Genomic DNA, 24,649 nt, shown 5'->3' on the forward strand with positions numbered 1-24,649 from the left:
CAGGTTGATGCACCGCACTACAACGTTGTTGTCTTGAACTGGGGCTAGTGTTCGAGCAGCGAGCAATCCAGGGGGTATTTGGTCCATCGCTGCTGGCTTGATCTGCACCTCCACTCCCTCCAGAGGAGTACAAGCTCGCACTTGCAACGTGAGCACAGTTTGGCCGGGTGGTAAAGTAATCTTTGCAGCCGCCGGCACCATTACCTTTCCCAGGACTCTTCTGATGTTTCCTGGGCTTGAGCTGCTCGGGTTAGCTTCTGAAACACCTTCCATTGGTGGGTTCGTGGGCGCCATTGGTTCAAGAAAGGTCCCTGCGGCTCACTAATCAGTTGTTGTCCCATCTCCTTCAGCCTGTTGATCCCCAGAGTCATTACGGGTCCACGACTGGCATCTCCTGTGACCAACACGACCCCTTTGCGGCCTACATCCTTCCCGCATACTTTAATCTCCATCTAGACCACTCCTGCGATCAGAATAGGCAACTGATTGGCCACTGTTAGGCCTCTTTCAAACATCAGTTTTTTGCCATCGGTCACAATCCGTCAACTTTTGAAAAAAACAGACCCATCGCAGATTGTGAATAACTGATGAAACGGATCCGTTTTTTGCCGGAACCGACTAGCTGATCCGGCTAATTGGATTCTAAAAAAATCGAAGCATGCTCTGTTAAAAAAAAAACGTAATCCGTCGCCGGATTCCATCATTTGCTTCCATAGGCTTCCATTCTAGCAAACGACAGACGGCAACGGATCAGTCGCTGTCCATTTTTAAGACCGACACAAAAAACGTTACTATTTCCGTTGTCTCTGGCCACCGGACAAACAATTTTCAACGGATCCGTCGAACGACGGATGAAACGTGAGGCAATCTGTCACTAATAAAAGTCTGAGAAAAAAAACGGATCCGGCGGCATCAGTCACCGGATCCATGTGTGTTTTGGTTTTTTTTTAATTCTGATTGCGACTGATGGCAAAAAACTGATGTGTGAAAAGGGCCTGCTTCCAGCAGAGTAGTCACTTGTGACCAGGTGTCGATCAAGCAGTCATTCCCACATCTTCCCTTTTTGTAATATGCGCATGTACCTCCTGCAACGCATCGATATATTGCGTCACTGTCTCCCCATCTCATTGGACGTGACCAAACGCATGCACAACTCTCTAACGTTAGTGGGGCCCCCGTGCATCTCTTCCAAAACCTGGATCACTTCTTCAAACGTTTCCCGCTCATGTGAAGGGTGGAACATTACATAACACCGGGCCTCGCCATCTAGTGCCATGAACGCTATATCCGCCTGTAACATAGGGGTCATAAGGTGCATTCGCAGCATGCTCCTGACCCGTTCAGTCCAGTCCTACAATATCATGTTATCTCCCCTAAATTTCTATAGATTACTAACCATTGCTCCCAATGGCAAACTGGACCTGGAGGCACCCATAGTGGACTGGTCTGCAGCATCTGTATCCCCGGACTGCATCCTGCTGGCTATGCCAAATGTAATAGGCAGGCACTGGAATGCAGTAACACAAATGATGCAGAGCAGGGATAAACTATATTTAATTATTTAATAGTGGGAAAACTTCTTGGAGGGAGATAGTAGGGTAAACAAAAAGTACAAAGGTAAAACTGAATAAACGTTGGTTAACTAACAGTCTCTTTGTTAACGGTTCCACTTATCATGACTCTGTAGCCTGTCACTCGCTGAAGGCACCCTGGATCGTAGAATGCCGGCGATGTTCGGTGTAATGTCTGCTGGTGTCCTCGCCTAGCACACAGTCCTTCTTCTGGCGGGCGGTCTCCGGTTCTAACCGCTGAGCCCCTAGTCCATATATTTGTGGAGTAAGAGAGTAGCGCTCCCCACAAGATTCCTCTTGGCGCTAGTCTCCTTAAGCAGCCTCTGTGACCAGAAGGGCTGCACTGCAATGTTTTACTGAGCATGCGCCTCTCTGGATATCGGCCGACACCTGGACGTCTGTACTGCAATGCTTCGTCGATCGCAAGCTCCCCTGTGCACCCACCGGTTTCGGTGAGTCCCTCACTATGCCGCCCTTTGTCTTTACACCGCGGCCTGTCGCTCCCCTCTCAGCGTCTGTACCTCATGAGCGTTCTGGCGGGAAGACTGCTTCCGTTGCCACGCAACCCATTTTACCTCACACTGACTGGCCATGCCCCTTTCACCCTGGTTACTAGCTCGCTTAGGCTGCAATCTCGGTCCCCCCCAGGAATAGGAGGTTTGACCCCAGCAGTACCGGACCTAGTGCTTCAGCAGCTCTGGAAGCCCAGTCTTCCCTTCTACAGTACCACAAAGTAGTGCAAAAATAATAAAATGTGTTGTCCATAAAACAAAGGCTCATAAAGTCAAATGGGTGAAAAAAAAAAATTATTGCTGCTATAAAGAGAGGCAAAGCTGGGGAAAAAGTGGCTTGGTCATTTAATAAGGTGCTTACATAATATGTTTGTGGTTTAATCAGTGTTTCATTAGTTTGTCATTTCTCTGTAAGAAAAAACACAAGTTGTTTTGTTTATTTCTTATATTATTATTTTAATAATGAGGCTTATGATCATTTTGTGTACAGAGGACACTGGAGGAAAAGAATGAAGCCCTCCATTCCCGAAATCAGGTAGTAGAGATGTTGGAGCAAGAATTACAGAGTGCTGAGTTTCAGAAGCGGGTAAGTAGTCTCCCTTTTTTGCATTTTATATTATGGTACAGGGCAGGTGATTCCTGGAGGATCCATAAATGGCTGTAATGTTGGCCCTATGAATTGTGGAAGCTGAATTTACTTGTTTTTGTTCCTTTAAAGCGAACCTGTCAGGATTTTGCGTAGTCAACTACAGACACTGTCAGGTTGGCAGTGTTAAACTGATTAAAATGATACCTAGAATGAAGAAATCCATCTTGTGCTTCTTGTGTAATCAGTATTAAAAGTTTTCGGTTAATGAGATGCTCGTGCTCCGGAGAAGGACTGTAGGCAGAGTCTTATGGTCCTGCTCTAAGCCAGAGAAACCAAGGAAAGACTCTGCCCACAGACCGCCTCGAAACACAAACATGTTCCTCATCATAGAGGCAGAGAGAGAAGACCGTTTGTGCTTCGGGCGGTCTGTGGGCAGGTCTCTCCTTGGTTTCTCTGGCTTAGAGCAGGAAGGTAAAACTCTGCCTACAGTCCTGCCCCGGAGCATGAGCATATCATTAACTGAAAACTTCTAACACTGATTACACAAGACTGATTTCTTATCAGTTGGACACATCAGCCACGACCAGTGTTGGTACCGACTATTGTAGTTTAACCCCTTAAATGCTGCTGTCAATAGTGACTACAGCATGTAGGTGGTTGATAGTGTGACGGCTTCCTCTTTAACCCCATCGAAACCCTGAGATCTCGATCATGTGGTCCTGATGTTGGCGATGGCAATTCATAGCCAAATAATGACCTTAAAGTCTGCCGACTACAGTGGCCTGTTCAGAAGATATCAACATTTAGGTGGTAAAAATAAATTTCTTCATTCCTGTTATGCATTTTTGCATTAATTCTTGGAAAGTACCTGAAGGGTTATTAAACTACATGAAGCAATTTTGAACATGTTGAGGGGCGCTGTTCTTAAACTGGTATCACTTTTGGGGGTTTCCAATATATACGATTCCCAAAGTCATTTAAAAACTTAATAGGTCCCTAAAGAAATAAGTTTTGTAAATTTCCTTGAAAAAAATGAAAAATTGCTGCTACATTTTTTTAAACCTAAGATGCAAAAAAAATAAAACCTTTTACAAATGGTGCTGATGTAAAGCAGACATGAGGGAAATGTTATTTATTAACGTTTTGTTTGATATGACTATCTGGATTAAAGGGATAATCATTCAAACTTCAAAAATTTCTGATCTTTTTATAAATAAACGCAGAAAATATCAACATAAATTTTTCATTTATCAAAAAGTACAATGTGTCACGAAAAAAAGTCTCAATCAATGAGATTCATTGAAGTGTTCCAGAGTTACTACTACAAAAAGTGACACGTGTCACATTTAAAAAAAAAATTTGGCCCGGTCACTAAGGAGTTAACTGCCAACCTGACAATGCCTGTAGTTTACTTAGCAAAATTTTTCTGACAGGTTCGTTTTAAGTAAAAGTAGAATGGAACCAATTATATTTTAAGAATTGAAACAAAATTGTGGCTGTGAATAAAAAAAAAATATAGGTATCTAAACTACTAGCATACTTCAGTATTATCGTCATCATGTTTAAAGGCTACCTGAACATGAATAGGTGCTCTTGTAAATTTGTAACAAAATAATATTTCAAAGGGGTGTTCCTCGAAATAATAAAGAAAATGATTGAAAAATACACTACTATGAATGAATTGCCAAACAATTATTTTTTCACACTCCTCTTGTCCAGGTGGAAATTATTTATTTTTTCCACGGCTGCCCTCATTAGTGAAGACAAGACCTGCCCCTAAACACAAAGCAGGAGATGTTGTGCCAGTCCAGCGAGCTGTATACCTATGTGAGCCTTTCTGCCTTCTCTGATTGTTAGCTATGAGGAGAGACCTGCATCTGACTGTGAGGATGTGTGTAGGGAACAGCTGAGATTAACTATAAAAGTCAGCAGTTGTGGAGAGGAAGGGGCGAGGTGCAGGCTCAGGTAGAAAAAGGACATCAAACCAAGCCTGGATCATCCCTTCCTTCATCCTTCCACTCCACAACTTCTGAAGTGTCCACTTCATTTATGGATACAGAAAATGTCATCTTAGCTATAATCTGTACTCATTCTCTCCTGTAAGTTTTCTGTCTTTCCTCATAGCTAACCACCAGAGAAGGCTCTCTAATGACACAACACATCTTGCCATGTTTCATACAAAAAAGAAGAAAAAATGCGATGGTGCACTCACCGGTCCTGTGAAAACAATCCTTTATTTCGGCATGTGCAGGAAAAGACAAGGGAGAACAGAGACAAGAAAGACGACGGCTGTTTCGCACGGCTGCGCTTCCACGGGTCCTAATCGCATTTTTTCTTCTTTTTTGTATGAATCATCGTATACTATTGGATGTAGTGCACCCGAGGGTCCGTATTATCAGTTTTGGCACAATAGCAGTGGCAGCAAACGGTTGGGACTATGACTATTTGAGGTTCAGCAGTGCCACGCACCTTCTTTTACATATGACATCTTGCCATGTGTTTAGGGTGGGTTTTCCATATACCAATGTGTTTGCAGCAATGAAAAATAAAATCAATCAAATTAATAATTATGCCCTAGACAAAATGAGTATGTATTAATAATAAACCTTTTTTTTCATTTATTTTACGGAGTGCTCTATTCTAAATAATCATATCAGTCACTTCAAATTCCAATGTATAGGAGCAGCAAGATGGAACTCTATTTAGTTAAATCCTTCAGTTCGATATTGTTCATAATTCAATATTGTCTTGTCAGAAAACAATCTATATGCAGTGGGTATTTAGAATTTTTTACGTCACCTTTTCCACATTAAATGTAGCTAATCTCTTTTTCAATGGATCCAAATAAACAGACAGATGTCATTATAGTAAATGGACAAAGTTAGGGTATAGTTTTTTTTAAACCCGAGTAGTGATGCAGAATGTTCTGTTCTTGCTGTCAAAAATAATGGAATATTTAACAGAAACGCCAAAGTCCCAAACAACGATGTGAACAGTCTTATTTGTTTTTTCTCTCTCTTATGCGTAATTTTTTTTTATTATATAACTTACTCCTCGTCATGGGTCAATACATTCTAACTTATTTGCTTACTTTTATAGGTTCTGTCTGAGCAGTTTCGGGAGATGGAACAGGAATTGATATCTCTGAGAGAATCTCTAGTTATTGAACAAAAAGGAAGCTCTCAACAAGCTAACCTGTACAAAGATGTGTTAGAGGAGAAAAGTGTTTTATGCAAGCAATTACAGGAAGCTCTTGATAAAGAAAAAGAAGCATCATGTGAGATGGAAAATCTGAAATCACAACTACAAAAGGCTAAAGAGCAACTGGATGCTACACCACAGCCTGGCTTGGGACAAATTCATGCAGAATTAGATAGAGGAGCACAAGAGGAGCTAGAAATATTGAGAGCAGAGCTGGAGAAAGAGAAGGGAGCTCAGGAGGCATTGCAGCGGTTAAGTGAAGAGCTTCAAAAAGAGAGAGGTGCCCAGGAAGAATTGCAGCATTTAAAAGAAGAGTTTGAAAAGGAGAAGAATGCTCATGAAGAATTACACCAACTAATGAAAGAGTTTGGAAAGAAGAAGTGTGCCCAGGAAGAATTACAACAACTAAGGGAGGAGCTAGAAAAGGAGAAGGGTGCCCTGCTAGAACTACAACAACTAAGGGAGGAGCTAGGAAAGGAGAAGGGAGCCCAGGAAGAATTACAACAACTAAGGGAGGAGCTAGAAAAGGAGAAGGGTGCCCTGCTAGAACTACAACAACTAAGGGAGGAGCTAGGAAAGGAGAAGGGAGCCCAGGAAGAATTACAACAACTAAGGGAGGAGCTAGAAAAGGAGAAGGGTGCCCTGCTAGAACTACAACAACTAAGGGAGGAGCTAGGTAAGGAGAAGGGAGCCCAGGAAGAATTGCAACAACTAAGAGAAGAGCTAGAAAAGGAGAAGGGTGCCCTGCCAGATCTACAACAACTAAGGGAGGAGCTAGAAAAGGAGAAGGGAGCCCAGGAAGAGTTGCAACAACTAAGAGAGGAGCTAGAAAAGGAGAAGGGTGCTCAGGAAGAATTAAAACAACTAAAGGAAGAACTTGAAAAGCAGACAGGTGCTCATGAAGAATTGAAACCGCTCAAAGGAGAGCAAGAAATGGAGAAAGGTGTCCAGGAAGAATTGCAGCAACTAAGAGGAGAGCAAGAAAAAGAGAAGGGTGTTCATGAAGAATTGCAACAACTTAGGAAAGAGTTAGAAAAGGAGAAGGGTAATCGAGAGGAGTTGCTGAAACTAAGGGAAGAATTTGAAAAGAATAAAGGTGCCCAGGAAGAGTTGCAACAGCTAAGAAGAGAGCTAGAAAAGGAGAAGGTTGCCCAGGAGGAATTGCAACAACTAAGAGATGAGCTGGAAAAGGAGAAGGGTGCCCAAGTTGACTTGCAGAAACTAAAAGAACAGCTTGAAAAGATAAAGGTTGATCAGGAGGAGTTGAAGCAAGTAAAATCAGAACTGGAGCAACAGAAAGAAACTCAAAAACAGTGTGAGGTAGAGCTGGAAAGGTTGAACAAAGCTAATGAGGAGCTACTGGTTAAAACAAAAGGAGAGCAAGGTCCAGACAACATAAATAAATCTGAAGTCCATATAGAAATGGAAAAAGTGCAAATTGAGCTAGAAATGGAAAATAAAAAACAAGACGAGTTATCTAGACTGAAAGAAAAACTAAAAATAGTAAAGGAATCCCTCAAAGAATTTGATAATGTGAAACAAGAGTTTGAAAGAGGGCAGAAAACGCTGAGTGAATTGGAGATGCTGAAACAAGAGATGCATTTAATGAGAGAAGCACAAGATGAGTTGAGTAAATTGCAAGCAGAGCAACGCCATGTCAAAAAACATATAGAGCAAAGTGGTGTGGGTTTTACATATCTAACCGGACAGGGGTTAACTCAAGAGGAGCCAGGAATGCATGAAAAGGAAGAAACCTTGGTCTCATTTGCAAACCTCAATACCCAGCATGACGCATTAACAGGTAAGCTGCTTAAAAAAATATAACTTTTATTGATGAAAATAACTTAACTTTTCAAAAAAGTCTTGATTAAAAATATCCAGTTTCCTCCTACGCCTCATTGGGGGACACAGGACCATGGGTGTTATGCTGCTGCCACTAGGAGGACACTAAGTAGACAGAAAGATTAACTCCTCCTCTGCAGTATACACCCCTTCACTGGATACAATTTCAACCAGTTCTTGCTTAGTGTCTGTAGGAGGCACGTGGGTCTTTTTTTTCAGACCCCAACTTTATTTTTAATTTTATGTAAATTTTTAATTTTTTATCTAACGGAGTGAAGGGGGCGACGGGTCCTTTTTTCATAGGGTCCGCTCTCCCCCGAACCAACAACAGGCGAGCACGGCGAGTATACCTCCCCGTCCCTCTCCTGCGACGTATGGCGCACGAAAAACTTGCGCCGGGGCAACGGTTCCTCCTTGGTCCCGAATTTCCCCAACCCCCTCCAGGACCCCGCAATAGAGCAATGTGCTCTGGAAGATGAATGCAGTCCGGAGGGGATGTTGTGCCGCAGCCCCCCTTTGCTATAGCAAAGCAGCGTGGATGCATCAGGGGCCTCTCCATCCCCATCCAGGGTGCATGGATTGAGTACACACCCTCACAGAAGCGCCCTGCAGACCTGTGAGAACCGGGACAACTGCGGCTGTAAGTACTCCTTCAGGAGACTCTCCCCCTGCTCCCCCGTTTGCGGCAGCGATGCGGTCCGGGTCCCCAGGGAGAGGCGCCGCCGACCGGGGGTCGGTGGTGCTCGGCGGCGCTCCGTCGCGGCCGCCGCCGCACATCGCCGGCAGGCCCCAAAAATTTAGTCCCCGGCTTCTCAGCCGGAGTAGGCCGCAGTGGGTAAAATCTCCTCCCATGGCCGTAGCTCCACCCCCTACATCGGCGCTTCTCGTCTGGGACGAGAAGCGCCCTCCAAATCTCGGGGGCCATGTTTCCTCTCTCCCTCTGCACGGAGCCCACGCTTCTACAGCGCTCCAAGGAGAACAAAGAACCGCCATATCTCTCTCTGGGGACACAGACAGGACCGTGGGTAAGCTGCTTCAAGAAAGCTTAACCCCTTCCCTGCGTATACTGCCCGCTCTGTCTCCAAAGGCACCATGTCTCAATCCAAGGAGACAAAAAAGGGTAACAAGAAGCACACAGTGTTTTTCACTGTATGTGCCACTTGCAATGCGGCCCTGCCCCAAGCCCACACTAGCCCTTTGTGTGCAGATTGTGTCTCGCCCCCTGTGCAGCCGCTTCTTGCCGCCGCCGGTACTGTTGCCGATGCCGCAGCCGTCGACCCTGTAGAGCCTAGCCCCCCTGAGTGGGCAACCTCTCTGTCACGATCTGTGGCTTCCCTAGCCAGGGCAATTGACTCCCTCCGGGGCCCCTCTCCAGGTCGGACCGTGGAGGATTCAGACGACGGTATGGATCCGTCTACCAGCAGGGGACGTACCCGGTCACTTTCTACCCGGGGCTCTAAAAAACGTGTTCACGTTTCATCCCCTGATCATGAGCTAGCGGGCCCTTCAGTACCTGCAAGCTCTGCTTCCCGGTCCCCTTCCCCAAACTCGGATGACTCTGAATATGAGTCCGACATTGCCTACGTTCAGGACTCCCCCCTCCTCACAAGAGTCTCTCGACTCTCTCATCGAGGCGGTCAACCAGACCCTGAAGGTGACTGAGGACTCCGTATCGGAACCCGAACACGCGGTGTCTTTCAAAAGGACTAAACGTGTTCAAAAGGTTTTTGTCACTCACCCTCACTTCAAGGAGATTGTACAAAAACATAGGGATCGCCCAGATAAACGTTTTATGGGACAAAAGTCCATCGAGGCCAAATACCCTTTTTCTCGGGAATTAGTCAAGGACTGGCTGCAGTCTCCCTCAGTGGACCCTGCTGTGTCACACCTCGCGTCCAAGACCATCCTGTCTCTTTCGGACGGTTCCTCTGTTAAGAACCCCTCAGATCGCCAGATTGATTATCTGGCTCGCTCCGCCTTCGAGGCCACAGGAGCGTCTCTCTTCCCATCCTTCGCCGCCTCTTGGGTGGCTAAGGCTATGGTCTCTTGGACCGAGACTCTTTCCTCTAACATCCAAGCCAGTGACTTACCTCCAGAAGCCAGCATCCTGGTTAACCAGATAGCGCAGGCCGGAGACTTCATAGTCAACGCCTCTATGGACGCAGCCAATTGCGCTGCACAGGCAGCCGCCAATGCAATCTCCATCAGGAGAGCCCTGTGGCTCAGGGATTGGCGAGCAGATTCGGCTTCCAAGCGTTCTCTAACAGCCCTGCCTTACCAGGCGGGTCGGTTATTTGGAGAAAAATTGGACCAAATGATCTCGGATGCTACCGGAGGGAAAAGTAAATTTCTCCCCCAGCAAAAACCTACCCGGCCCTTTCGGTACCAACAGCAACCTCCATTTCGGCCTTTTCGGCCCAATACCAACTGGTCTTCTACATCCTCTACCCCCGCATCAGGACGAGGTTCGCGCGGTGGCCGAGGCACCCAGGTCTCTTACAGACCTAATCGTAACTGGAAACCCAGGCCTAAACCACCCGGGTCTAAGGGATCCACATCCCATGGATCCTCCGCCCAATGACTCCTTGCATCATCCGGTGGGCACCAACAAAGTAGGCGGACGTCTGCTCTTGTTCCGTCAAGCCTGGCTCTCAGTCGTTTCCGACGAGTGGGTCAGAGAACTGGTGTCCACCGGATACAAAATAGAATTTTCCTCCCCCCCCCCCTACGCGCTTCTTCCAGTCTTGCCCTCAAAGGTCAAAGGCCACAGCGTTTCTCCAGGCAATACGGGCACTACAAAGGGACGGAGTCATCATTCCGGTCCCCCTAGAACAAAGATTCAAGGGTTTCTATTCGAATCTATTCGTGGTCCCAAAGAAGGACGGATCTCTACATCCGATCCTAGACCTGAAGCTACTAAACAGATTCGTAAAAATCCGACACTTCAGGATGGAATCCCTCCGTTCTGTGGTCGCGTCTATGGAAAAACGAGAATTCCTGGCATCCATAGACATCAAGGATGCCTACCTGCACATACCGATCTTCCCTCCACATCAGCAGTTCCTCCGCTTCGCTTTTCGCGGGGAGCACTTCCAATTTGTGGCCTTGCCCTTCGGTCTCGCCACCGCTCCCAGAGTCTTCACGAAGGTCATGGCGGCTGCCATGGCCATTCTTCATTCCAGGGGAGTGGTGGTAATTCCGTACCTGGATGACCTACTGATAAAGGGTCCTTCCTACCCAGCGTGCGAAGAGTCCGTCGTTCTCACGGTGGATACTCTTTCTCGCCTGGGATGGAAGATAAACTTCGAAAAATCTTTTCCAATTCCGGCTCAACAAATCTCCTTCCTGGGGATGATACTGGACACTTCCCGCGGTCTGGTCATACTCCCTCAAGACAAGGCCTTGGCCTTACAGCAGGGAGCCCAGAGTCTTTCCCGTCCAGTCTCCCACTCCATTCGTGCCAGCATGCGAGTTCTCGGGCAGATGGTAGCTGCCATGGAAGCGGTCCCATTTGCGCAGTTTCACCTCCGTCCCCTGCAGCATGCGCTACTGTCGGCTTGCGACGGCAACCCGTCCTCCCTCGACCGCCGATTCATCCTGTCCCCACGGGTCAGGAAGACCCTCAGGTGGTGGACGCTGAAGTCCTCCCTAACCCAGGGAAGGTCCTTTCTCCCAGTACGGTGGCTGGTGGTGACCACCGATGCCAGTCTCATAGGCTGGGGAGCGGTCTTCACCCATCACACAGCCCAGGGGCGGTGGTCCACTCAAGAGTCTCGCCTTGCCATCAATATCCTCGAGATTCGAGCGATCAGGCTAGCATTGTTCCAGTTTCACCGCCTTCTGGCGGGTCACCCAGTCAGAATCCAGTCCGACAACGCCACGGCCGTGGCGTACATCAACCGTCAGGGCGGAACCCGCAGCAGGACGGCTATGCTCGAGGTGTCTCACATCCTTCATTGGGCGGAGTCAAACCATTCGCCCATCTCAGCGATCCACATTCCAGGTGTGGAGAATTGGGCGGCGGACTTCCTCAGCCGCCAGGGCCTCGCCTCCGGAGAGTGGTCCCTTCACCCGGAGGTCTTCCAGCAGATTTGCCATCGCTGGGGGACCCCGGATGTGGATCTCATGGCTTCCAGGATGAACAACAAGGTTCATCAGTTCTTTGCTCGGCCCCTCGACCCACGGGCCCTCGGAGTAGACGCCCTGGTCTTGCCTTGGCGCCAATTCCGCCTCCCGTACATTTTTCCTCCTCTTCCCCTGCTACCGAGGGTCATCAAAAAGATCAGGGCAGAGGGGGTACCAGTGATTCTCGTCGCGCCAGAATGGCCGCGTCGGGCATGGTACGCCGAACTGGTTCAGCTGGTAGCCGATGTCCCCTGGCGTCTTCCAGATCGCGTGGATCTTCTTTCACAGGGCCCGATTTACCACCAGAACTCAGGGGCCCTGTCTTTGACGGCTTGGCCGTTGAGTCCTGGATTCTAGGCCAAGCGGGTTTCACTCCCAAGGTGTCCTCCACCATGATCAGAGCTAGGAAACCTGTTTCCATGCGCAGTTACCACCGTACCTGGCGAATTTTTTTATCATGGTGCGATGCACAGGGACGATCTCCTCTGGTATTTTCTATCCCTTCCATACTGGAGTTTCTTCAGTCCGGACTAGAGTCGGGACTTGCCCTTAGCTCCCTAAAGGGTCAGGTTTCGGCATTGTCAGTCCTTTTCCAGCGGAAGATTGCCAATAGGTTGCCGGTGAAAACTTTCTTCCAGGGAGTTTCCCGTGTGGCGCCTCCCTACAAATCGCCCTTGGATCCGTGGGATCTTAATTTAGTTCTCGGAGCTCTTCAGGAGACTCCCTTCGAACCGCTACAGGACGTTTCCTTGACCTTCCTTTCTTGGAAGGTAGTCTTCCTAGTAGCCATTACGTCCATCAGAAGGGTTTCGGAGTTGGCTGCACTCTCCTGCCGCCCTCCCTTTCTAATTTTTCATCCAGACAAGGCGGTATTGAGGACCTCTCCCACCTTTTTGCCCAAGGTCGTCTCCTCTTTCCACCTCAATGAGGAGATTGTTCTGCCTTCGTTCTGCCCGGCACCAGTCCATCGCATCGAAAAGGCTCTACACACTCTTGATGTGGTGAGGGCTCTTCGTCGGTACGTCTCGAGGACGGCTCCCTTCCGCACGACGGACGTCCTGTTCGTACTTCCAGAGGGGCCCAGGAAGGGTTCCCCTGCTTCAAAAGCCACTCTGGCTAAATGGATTCGGTCAGCCATTCAAGAATCCTATCGTGTCAAAGGTGTTCCTATCCCAGCTGGGTTCAAGGCCCATTCTACTCGGTCGGTGGGCGCCTCGTGGGCCATTCGGCACCAGGCGTCAGCACAGCAGGTCTGCAAGGCTGCGACGTGGTCCAGTTTGCACACTTTTACCAAGCATTACCACATTCATTCTATCTCTTCTGCAGACGCCGCCCTTGGCAGGCTCATTCTGCAAGCGGCAGTTCCTTAAGCCGTAAGCCAGTGGTACATGGGGTATTAGCATATTGCTCCCCACCCAGGGACTGCTTTTGTACGTCCCATGGTCCTGTGTCCCCCAATGAGGTGTAGGAGAAAAGGAGATTTTTGTGTACTCACCGTAAAATCTTTTTCTCCGAGCTACTCATTGGGGGACACAGCACCCACCCTGTTAGCCTATTTTTTGGCTTGTTGTTACTTCTTGGTTTTGACATAGTTGTCTTTGTTCATGCTCCTACTGCTTTACTACCGAACTGGTTGAAATTGTATCCAGTGAAGGGGTGTATACTGCAGAGGAGGAGTTAATCTTTCTGTCTACTTAGTGTCCTCCTAGTGGCAGCAGCATAACACCCATGGTCCTGTGTCCCCCAATGAGTAGCTCGGAGAAAAAGATTTTACGGTGAGTACACAAAAATCTCCTTTTTATGTCTACAATGCCTATTAATGTGTTTCACTGATTTCCAGACTACAAATAAACACGGTGTGTAGAGTAATTGTACAATTATCTTCAACCACTTTGCCCTCTCTTCTTGCTAACCTCAAGACAATGAACTCTAAAGTTCAATTTCTTTTAGAACCATTTTCACCATCTAAATTTGGACTCTAGATTTTGAGCATTATAGGTGACCCATCTGTTGTAACACAATTTTGATATGCAATAGAAAAATATCAAGGGTTTTTAGCGTATTTTTCCTTTTATCAGAAAGCTAATGACCTTTCCATGTTCTGAAATATAATATTTTAAAAAATCTTGTTTCATAGGTGAAAATTCTATTATCCTATCATCTACAGAAGTATGTAAGGAATCAGAGGTGAGCCACCAGGTGAAGTACTGGTATAAATTTTGAATGTATGTACAATTACTGCATGTGCAATTTTTATATACTGTACAGTTATCAATAGCATAAAAATTTCCTTTTTCATTTTTCAGAAAGTGCAATCTACTGTTTTGAATGTCCAAACTAGTTCAGTGTCTCAGGAGCTTGTTCTTAATGTTACCAGTGAAGATTTAAAGGAAAAACAACTGTCTATCCTAATGATGGACCTGCTAGATACTCAAGAAGAAATAAATAGACTCAAAGGAGAACTACCTTTGGAAGGAAACTTGAATGAATGTGCATTAAGTGAGCAAGCTATAGAAAAAAACCAGAATGTATCAGAGGAAGCTGACTCGTGTATTCAAACGCATGACCCTTCTGATCTCGCTTACCAGAATGTTACTACAGACAATGATGATGATAATGAAATTCTTTTAATGAAAAAAATGGTTAAAGAGCTTCAAAGTCAAATAGAGACTGTAACATCTGAGAAAGAGCAAATCTCATTAAAACTTGAGACCATTCTAAACAAAGAGAATACTGTTGAAGGTTTGTCCACATATGAGCTTTTAGAGACTGAAAAGCAACAGCTGACAGTCTATGAAAGTCAACATATACTTGTAGAGCAAGTAAAGAGTTTAGAAAATGAGTCAAAGTCTAAAGACTTAAAGATCATTGCTTTACAGAAAGACCTAGACCATATGAATCAACTATTGTCTGAGAGGAATGAACTTTCAAAACTACAAGTAACCCAGTTAGAAAATAAGGAGCAGCACATTGAAAGCCTAAACGAAATACTTGGCCTTAGTCAAACTAAGGAGGAGAGACTTTCTGAAGAACTTGCCTCTAATGAGCGTGAAAAAGTCTTACTTCAAGAACTGCTTTCACAAAAAACATCAGAGATTCAAGGCCTTCAAGAATCTATTTCTGAGAAGGATCGACAAGTTGAAGAGATAAGCCACAGCTTATCTGATAAGGTGGTCATTCTAAATGAGGAAAAATACTCAATGAGCAAGGAAATAAAATCCCTGAAGGAACAGTTGAACGCGAACATCCAAGATCAAAATGGAATTGGGGAAGAATTAATACAGACATTAAGAACAGAAAATACAGAAATCCATTTACAAGTGGAAAAGGTTACTAACGAGAAATGTCATCTTCAGGAAATGTTTGAGGCTATTCAAAGTGAGTTTGCAGAGTTGAATAGTCATTTGGAAACTGCAAAATTGACCCTTGCCCAAAACGAAGAAATGATTAAGATTGCACAGGAAGAGCAGGAAGTACTGCATATGCAATTACAAGATCAGAAATGTGAACTTTCAAAGAAAGAAAAGGAATTTGAGGAGCTTCAAATTCAATTAGATCTTCAGAGGTATAACCATGTGCAAGAGCTACAAGTTCTAACTGAGGAACAACAAAATAGTTTAGAAGTAATTAATGGTTTGCAAGGAGAAAAATGTATTTTAGAGAGTCAGCTACAGTCTTACATAAACAATTCAGAACATGATACGAGAGAGGTGGGATTAAAAGAGACGGAGGAGCATCAGACTCGACTAGAGGGTTACAAAAAAGAGATTGAACAGCTAAAGAGAAAGTTACAAGCTGCACTAACAAGTCGAAAAGAGCTAAATCGCAAAATCTCTAAACTAGAAAAACAAATGGTAAATTCTGCAGTTAATCAGGACAAAGACTTTACTGTTAGTGGTGATGTTGATGTGAAAGCCTTTGAAGAGATATCTGAGCAAAGCATTACAGATTGTCTAAAAAAGCAACTGTCTGAAAAGGAATCTGATCTGGAAACTGCCCAGAAAGAACTGGCTGAAAAAAGTGCAGCTAATGTGCAGTATCAACACTTGATTGAAGAACTAACGTTAGAGCTAAAAGCTAAATCAAGTCAAATTGATTCTTTAAAAATGGATAAAACATCAGCAGAATCTTACATTTCAGATACAGTAAATGCTGTAGATCAAGATGCAAGAATTCAACTTGAAAATGCAATTGCAACTCTCGAGGAAGACAAAGAAATATTACAAAAAAAAGTACAAGAGGTGTTGAATTCTCGCAGAGATACCATTAAGAAAGCACAAGAGAAAGACCGGCACCACCGTGAACAGCTAAAGCAACAGAAAGAAGACTTTAATCTCTTGCAAGAAAAGTATGAAAAACTACAATTAAATCAAAAGTCTTATCAAATGAATGAAGTAAGTCTTGAAGAGAGCAGTACACAAACTATGAGGCCAGGAAAATCACAAAATACCAATACTAATATTTTTGAAGATGCTATTTCAGTGGATGTTTCAGGTGAAAATGCTGAAGAATCACACTGGGAATCGGACTGGGTAGATTTTTCACCTGCAAGTATTGTGGACCCTGTAGCCCACAAACCTGCTATTTTAGAGGCGACAAGTACAGACTACCAAATGCAGATGGAAGTCTTTCAATCCCCAAAAAATGAACTGGAATGTAAGGCTTTGCAACTAGAAGAAAAACTAAATGTCAGTTTGGAAGAGATTTCACATATGCAGAATACTATAGAACAATTAAATAGAGAGCTACAAGTTGCAAAGGAAAAAAATCTGAATTTAGAAGTGCATGTATCTACCCTGAAAGAAGAGATGGAAAGTAGTAACCAGGAAACATCTCGGCTGAATGAAGTTAACATAGGGCGTTTAAAGGAAGAATTAATAGAAAAGGTGGAGCATATTGGACAACTTCACAAGGAGCTAGAAGTTGTAAATGGAGCTCTTAAAAGTGCAAATATTTTGTTGGCTGAGAAAGATGATGCTATACTATCTCTTCAAACTGAAGTAGAAGTTAGGGCTAAAGAGCATGAAGAACTCCACAAAAAACTTGAAGTGCAGTCTCTTGAATCACAAAATAAGCTGGATGAAGAGGTGGAGGAAGCAAAGGGCAAGCAGCAGCTTCAAAGAAAGCTTCAGGCTGCACTGATCTCTAGAAAAGAAGCTCTTAAAGAAAACAAGAGTTTAAAACTAAAATTGGACACTGTTTCAAATCTCAAGGATGACTTGTCTAAAAGATTACAACGTTCAGAGGATCTGGTTAACCAACTAAGTGTTGAAAAAGACTCTTTGCTTAAGACATTATCTGCTCAGAAAGAAGAAAGAGACAGAATTATTTTTGAAATTGAGAACCGTTTACGGGAAAACCAAAATTTGGAAGCATCTTGTGAAAGCTTTAAACTAGTTTTGTCCGGTATCACACAAGAAAAAGAAGATTTAGGAAGAGAGTTGGAAACTTTAAAGTTGTCTCAAGTTTCAGAGATCTCTGAGTGGCAAGAAAGGCTTACAGACCTGCAAAAGGAATATGAGACCCTGCTACAGTCTTATGAAAATGTGAGTAATGAAACTGATAGGATGAAACGTGCAATGGAAACGGTGAGACAGGAAAAGCAAGAGTTATTTAGTCAAATAAAAACTGTGGAGGCTAAAAAGAAAGAAGTAGAGAAGCAACTGGAAGAGGCTGAACAGGAGATTGAAAATATTAAAGAAAAAATGAGGAAATTTGCCAAATCTAAGCAACAAAAAATACTTGAACTGGAAGAAGAAAATGACCGATTAAGAGGAGAATTGCAACCAGTAGTGGGAGAGCAGCAGAATACTAGTACAGAAACTTCAGGACTAAAAGAAGAGCTAGATAGGCTCCACTCAGAAAACCGTAGTCTTTTACTTCAGTTAGAACAGGTAACGTCTGAAAAAGATAATGTAGCGCAAGAAACTGAATCACTAAGACTACAATTGCATAATGTTGAGTCTAATGTTCAAATGAGTCTGCAGGAACAGACATCTGAAATACATGAAGAGGTTATAATTAAAAATGAGGTTGAAGTGATGTGCTCACAGATCATGGGAAATGAACAGCAGCCTTATGTAGAGGTGGCTACAAAACACAATATAACCCAAACTCAAGAATCCTTGGAGGAAAATTCACAAATGAAGGAACTGATACAAAAACTTGAATGCAATGCTAATATCAGGCAAAATGAAATGGAGAGAATGAATGGAGAAATCAAGGTTTTGATGGAGAAGAACTTAAATTTGGAGACTCTGCTCAAAGAAGGACAAAATAGGGTTGCTAAAATGGAAATAGAAATTGTACAGTTGGAAAAGAAACATCAAGTAACCGTTGGTGACCTGGATGAAGTCAGCAGGCAGAAACGTGCAATTGAGCTTGAGAAAGACGAGCTAGAAGAGAGGCTAATGAACCAGATGGCTGAGCTCAATGGAAGCATTGGAAATTTCCAGCAAGATGCAATGGATTTGGAGGTAAAAAATGACAGCCTACTAAAAGAAATAGAAAACCTTAAACTCCAGTTAGAAGAGGAAACACGACAGCTAGAAAGACAGAAGATTGACGCTCTGTCAGAGGCACAAAAAGAGTATGTGGAAAAGTTAAAGTCTGCTAATCAGAGTGCAAAAGGCAGGAAAACACAATCAAAGGAGCTTCAGGAGCTGCTCAAAGAAAAGCAGCAAGAAGTTCGACACTTGCAAAAAGATTGCATACAATATCAAGAGACTATCAGTGGTTTAGAAAGGGCAATTAAGGCGCTTGAATTTGAGTACAATAAATGTGAAAAAGAAAAATTGGTCTCTAACGATAAAATAATTAAAGCAATGGAGGAGGCAAACAAGGCTCGGGATGATCTAACATCTTTTCGTGTGCTTCTTGATGACACACAAAGTGAGGCAGCAAGGGTCCTGGCGGAAAACCTGAAACTGAAAGATGAAATGCGGATCATAGCTGAAAATACAACAGTATTGTTGAAAATGAAAGAGGAAGATATGGAAAAGAGGCTTCATACTGAGCGAGACAAACATGTGAAACAAGTCTCAAATTTACAAGAGAAGATAAATGTGCTACAACAAGAAAAAGAACACCTTGAGGGGTCTATTGTCAATTTACAGAGCCAGATAAGGGAAAAGCACCAGGAAATGAAGAACTTACAGGGTGAATTAAATCAAAATATAGCTAAGCTTGCAGCTTTTACTCGTAGTATGTGTTCTTTGCAAAATGATAGAGATCGCGTTATAGAAGAATCCAAAAAGTGGAGTGAGAAGTTAACTGATGCAATGCATAAAAAGGACATTGAGATAAACGACAAAGAGAAAGTTTGTGAGGATCTTAAAAATAAGTTGCTACATATCACAACCCAAGTTGAAAAGCTTAAGGCTGAGGTAACCAGGTATGATATATTTTATTTCTAATTCTTATACTTAAATTATGCCTTTAAAGTAATTTTTACTTATTCCTCTTTCGTCTATTGTACCTTTTATTTCCAGAATTCACTCAGAGAATAAGGAACTTGTCACAAACCAGCAGACAGAAACTGAAGTCCACCTAAAAACGAGAGACTCTCTGTTGGAGGAGAAGGCAATTCTTTCATCCTCTTTGGAGGAAGAGCAGAAGATGCACAGTACCTGTCTGCAGGAACTGAAACTGCGCACCCAGGAAGCAAATGATCGTCAGAATCAGTTGGATGCCCTTGAAGTAAAAGTAAACCAGATTACATCTGAAAATAAGAACCTTTTGGAAGCGTTAAAAAGATTAGAGACAGAAGTCCAAAACTGGAAGTTGCATAATGAGCAGATTCAGAGTGATCTTCAGGCTTCCAAATCTTTGACAGAAAAGTTGCACAAAGAATTGGAGCAAAAGGAGCAAGATGTGGTGCAGCTGTTAAATTCACACGATGAAGCTGTGAGTACAGCCGTTAATGAGCTGCAAGATGTACATGCTATCGAATGCAAGACCTTGCAAGATAGACTTAAAGAAACTGAAAAAGAGACATTAGACATGCAGGACAAATTAAAACAATTAAAGACTCAATTAAAAACTTCGCAAGACGAGGTTGGCCAAACTAAAGGTCAACTAGACTCCTTTACTAAGTCTATGTGCTCCCTACAGGAGGAGAGAGAACGTGTATTAGGTGAATATCAACAGTTGGAGCAGCGCCATCTTGATGCAATTCTTGCCAAAGATGGTCTAATTCAAGAGGCAGCAGCAGAGAGTAACAAGCTACGTGAAGAATTAAGACTCCTTCGTAGTCGTACCGATGATTTAAATGCACAAAATGCTAAATTGAATGCTCAGCTGACTCGCTACCGGGAGGACTTGAAGGAGCTTATTTCATTGAAGGACTCTCAACTTAAACAGCTTCTGGGTGAAAAATTGCAGGAGATTGAAAGCCTAAGACATGAGCAAAGTAACCAAGAGCAGCAGTTGAATCAAGAAAAAGGCCAACGAGAGATTTTACAACAGGAGCTAGATGAAAGCAAGCTAGAAAAGCAGAAAATGCTGGAAGAGATTGATAACCTAAAACTATATGTATCTCAACTGCAAACTGAAATTGGGACACAAGGAAACCAGCTTGAACAGGCCAAGCAAGAGATGCAGCATTTAAAAGACGAACTGAAAAAGATGCAAACCGAGTTGACGCATTTACAAGAGGAAAGCTCTCGCATCCAATTAGAAGCAGAACAGCGAGTACAGCGTGCAGAAGATGAACTAAATAAGAAGTTAAAGAGCATGCAGCATGATACTGGAGTCTTGCGTAACGAGACAGAAACTGCAGAGGAACGAGTAGCCGAGCTTGCAAGAGATCTTATGGAATCGGAACAGCGATTGCTAACTGCAAATGAAGAAATATCTGGTCTAAAAGCTCAGCTACAGTCATTTGGCGGCTCAATGAGGTCTTTGCAGGACAGTCATGATTTAGCTCAGGAAGAAATACAAAGACTGCAGGAGCAACTGACAGAAGTATCTGTCCTGAATACTGAGCTTAGTTCTGTAAACACAGAAAAGGACCGCCTCACCACTATGTTATCTGAAAGCAAGGAACAGCAATATGACTTGGAAAAGCAGCTTAATGATATAACTAATACTTTACAATCAAGGGAAGAAGAAATGTCTAGGATCACATCTGAACTTCACATCTCGCAGACACAGATACAAGATATGTCCAAGGCAATGGCTGGTCTGCAGGAAGATCATCACAGATTGCAGAGCACCTTGAAGGCCCCACGCAAAGAAACTGAAAGACGTCTGCAGAGTCCTTCTCAAACAGAAGTAAAGGTATGGTAGAAAACAAGAAAATAACAGTACCTTGATCTTGTAAATGAAAAGTGGACTTAAAATAATGCAAGTTACTAAAAGTACATATAGTAGAATGCAGAGAAAGTTGAAAAGAGATAATGTGCCTCTGCCAAAAAATGCACTCCATGGACATTTTTGGCGGAGAGGTGCATAACAGTTGTGAGAAACTCATCTTAATGAATTAGGCACATTTTACTCCATCGCTACCTTCATTAAGAATGGCATAAAAAACACCAGTCTTAAAAGACAATGGGTCCAATTCGTTATTTTAGGCTTTATACTTGTACTACAGGGACATTAATTTTGTTGAATTTCCCAGGCGAGCTTAGCCACATTTTGTCCCATCCAAACCTCACTCCCTTCGATGAAGCTATCAGTGCTAATATAAACCATTTTCTAAGATTTCAAGTCGTTTTATGGTACAAAACTGGTGAAAGGCACCTTAAGAATAAAAAGATGAAATGTGTTGGATAAACTGGTGGAGAAAATGGGAGGATTCTTAGTGTCCTTGGTCAAGTCCAAGTAGACCGGAGAAAAATCTATTTGGCTCATCCATGTTAGTAGAAATTAGCATTGACCGAAGAGCAATTGTATAAAACCAAGACACTATATAATATATAGCAATTAAAATATTAAATTCATGATTTTTACTTTTAATCCCTTAATGACCGCCGATACCCCTTTTAACAGTGGTAATTAAGGGTACTTCTGCCTCAGCACCGGGTTTTAACGGCGCTGAGAAATAAGTGTATAGCACCCCTCCACCCAGAGTCGGAATTTCTCCGGGGTCTCAGCTACCAATTGGTATCTGAGTCCCAAGAGAACATGATTCGGGTCGGTTTTTATCGCTGTTAACGAAATAACGGTGACCGCAAAAAAAAAGTCTGATTTCCCCCCCCGACCTCCGATGTCCCTGCAATCTCTCATGAAATAAAACCTCCCTTTATCACCCCCTTAGTTAAGTAAAAATGATGAAATAAAAAATACATTTATTTCCATTTCTCCATTAGTTGGGCTAAAGTGAGCTGGGGTTAGGTTTGGGGTTAGAATTGGGGGGTTCACTGTTTAGGTGCATCAGGGGGTCTCCAAACGTGACATGGCGCCACCATTGATTCCAGCCAATTTTGCGTTCAAAAAATCAAACGGTGCTCCCTCCCTTCTGAGCCCTGCCATGCACCCAAACAGTGGCTTTTCCCCACATATGGGGTATCTGCGTACTTGGGAGAAATTGCACAACAAATTTTGTGGTCCATTTTCTTCTGATACCCTCTAAACTCACTTCAAGTGTGAGGTGGTCCCTAAAAAAATAGTTTTGCAAATTTTGTTGGAAAAATGAGAAATTGCTGTTCAACCTTTAACCCTTATAACGTCCTAGCAAAAAAAATTGTTTTCAAAATTTTGTTGATGTAAAGTTGACATGTAGGAAATGTTATTTATTAACTATTTTGTATGACACCACTCTCTGATCTAAGAGCACAAAAATTAAAAGTTTGAAAATTGCAACATTTTCTAAATTTTTGCCAAACTTCCATTTTTTTCATAAATAAACGCAAGTTATATCAAAGAAATTTTATGGCTAACATGAAGTACAATATGTCACGAAAAAACAGTCTCAGAATCGGTGAGATCCGTTGAAGCGTTCCAGAGTTATAACCTCATAAAGGGACAGTGGTCAGAATTGTAAAAATTGGCCTGGTCATTAAGTACCAAATTGGCTCTGTCACTAAGGAGTTAAAGACGTTAATGTAGAAAATATTGAAGTCCTCGGGAGTTAGTAGTTATGCCTAGTGCAGGGCCTGAGTGGATGAAGCTTGACACTGGGATTCTCTTTGGTATTTTGAATCTGTTTTTCACTGCCCTTCCATGACCATAGACGTGCTCCACTAAGCAAGAAGACAGTAATTCATGCAATTTATCTTTCAGATCTCCAGTAATGAGGCTAAGGACTCAGTTGAAGAGCTTCAAAAGATGCAGACAGAGGTGCAAAACGTGCACACCCAGCTCAGTGAAACGCTTACACAAGTGCACCATAAGGAACTCCGGATCCAACAGCTAAACTCAAAGGTCAGATATGAAATGACTCTGGATGTTAAAAAGTATTTCCATTTATTTGTTCATGGCACTTACACAAAACAAGTCATCAGATTATGTCCCGTGATTTTACAATCTTTGTCTCTGTCAATAGCAAAAAAATGTACTAGCCTAGTAAAAAAAAAAATTTTGGAAATGCATTTTCATAAATTTGTCCTTTAATAGTCCATTACCTATAATTTCTACACATAACTGAACAATGAACATTCACATCGGTAACTGCTTCAACTACTTGCTTAAGTTTGGTAGTAATTCTTGTTTTGCTATCAGATTTATTGGCTTTTTTGAAGGTCATCTTCAGAAAACTGCCAGTCGATCGCAAAGCCACAGTGGCTGAGAGACTTCTACACTTGTCATAACCAATATGACAGCACTTCCTAGAAAACAATAATTAAAAAGCCCTATTACAATTGAGTAAAAATGCCATTTTTTTCTGTAAGAAACCCAGTTGCCTAACTTCATGTAACACACACACACAGTGCTATGTACAATTTTAAGTGTTGAGTAGAAATCCTCTGGAAGAGTTTCTGTGAATTGCTGGACTATTATGCCTTTGCCTTCTTGTCTGGGCCTCTTATAATTGTGTTTTTTCTTTGCAGCTTTCTCAGATATTTGAAGAGAAGAATGCTTTATCTCTGCAATTGCGTGGCAGCAGCCAACACCTGCGAGATGCTAATGGTCGCTGTTCATCTCTTGAAAGACAACTTCAAGAATTACAGCAGAAGAACTTGGTAAAAAATGCCAAAATTTCTTAGAAACACCAATACAACATTTAATAGTTAAAAAGGAGTAGAAAAATTGTAAAGAATCTAGTTCACAGTTGAAAATGATGTGCTGGACAAAGCCAAAGTCCTTAATGAATATCTATCTTAAGCCATTTTCTTAAAGGGTCATTGCTACCATGGCCAGAAAAAGGCATATCTCTTTGGTATACGCTTACCAAATTGTCTATGCCCAGATCCTGCTGGCCATGTCGGAATTAACAAGCAGCCTAAAGTGTGTGGGGTAGAACCAGGGCTGTGGGGTCGGTAAACTAAACCTCAGACTCCACAATTTCCCTGACTCCCGACCCCACAGCACTGGTCACTACTGAGCATGTGCATAAAGTGCAGCACAGATTCATCTCAACTAGAACCCAAGATCCATAGATCAGGAGCAGAACTGACATTTATAGGACATTTCATAACTTTCCCAACTTTTTATGAAAAAACATTTACATCACATCCTGCACTGTACTACTGTACCGAATGTATTATATATTTTAGGAGTCTGAGTCAGTCCATTTTATACCGACTCCACCAAAATGGACACCGACTCAGACTCAACAGCCCTGGGTACAACTCAATGCTTTAACGGTAGAAATCAGACAGGTTGGATGTCGACATCCCTGATCGCTTGTTTTCGGCTGATCCTTGTCT

The 24,649-nt window shown here is 43.2% G+C and overlaps 1 protein-coding gene across 2 annotated transcripts in view; it reads left to right on the top strand.

Moving 5' to 3' along the window:
* Window positions 1–24,649, top strand: part of GOLGB1 (golgin B1) — a 54,590-nt gene that overhangs the window by 25,118 nt on the left and 4,823 nt on the right. Inside the window, exons 6-12 of one of the 2 annotated variants that reach the window (XM_077264284.1) lie at window positions 2,574–2,669; window positions 5,772–7,674; window positions 13,978–14,039; window positions 14,147–19,233; window positions 19,331–21,119; window positions 23,064–23,204; window positions 23,831–23,962. In XM_077264284.1, the coding sequence (XP_077120399.1) occupies window positions 2,574–2,669; window positions 5,772–7,674; window positions 13,978–14,039; window positions 14,147–19,233; window positions 19,331–21,119; window positions 23,064–23,204; window positions 23,831–23,962 (9,210 nt within the window). The remainder of the gene's footprint in view (window positions 1–2,573; window positions 2,670–5,771; window positions 7,675–13,977; window positions 14,040–14,146; window positions 19,234–19,330; window positions 21,120–23,063; window positions 23,205–23,830; window positions 23,963–24,649) is intronic. The other variant, XM_077264285.1, reaches the window with a different exon arrangement.

Source organism: Ranitomeya variabilis, chromosome 5 (assembly GCF_051348905.1).
Source record: "Ranitomeya variabilis isolate aRanVar5 chromosome 5, aRanVar5.hap1, whole genome shotgun sequence".
NCBI lineage: Eukaryota > Metazoa > Chordata > Amphibia > Anura > Dendrobatidae > Ranitomeya > Ranitomeya variabilis.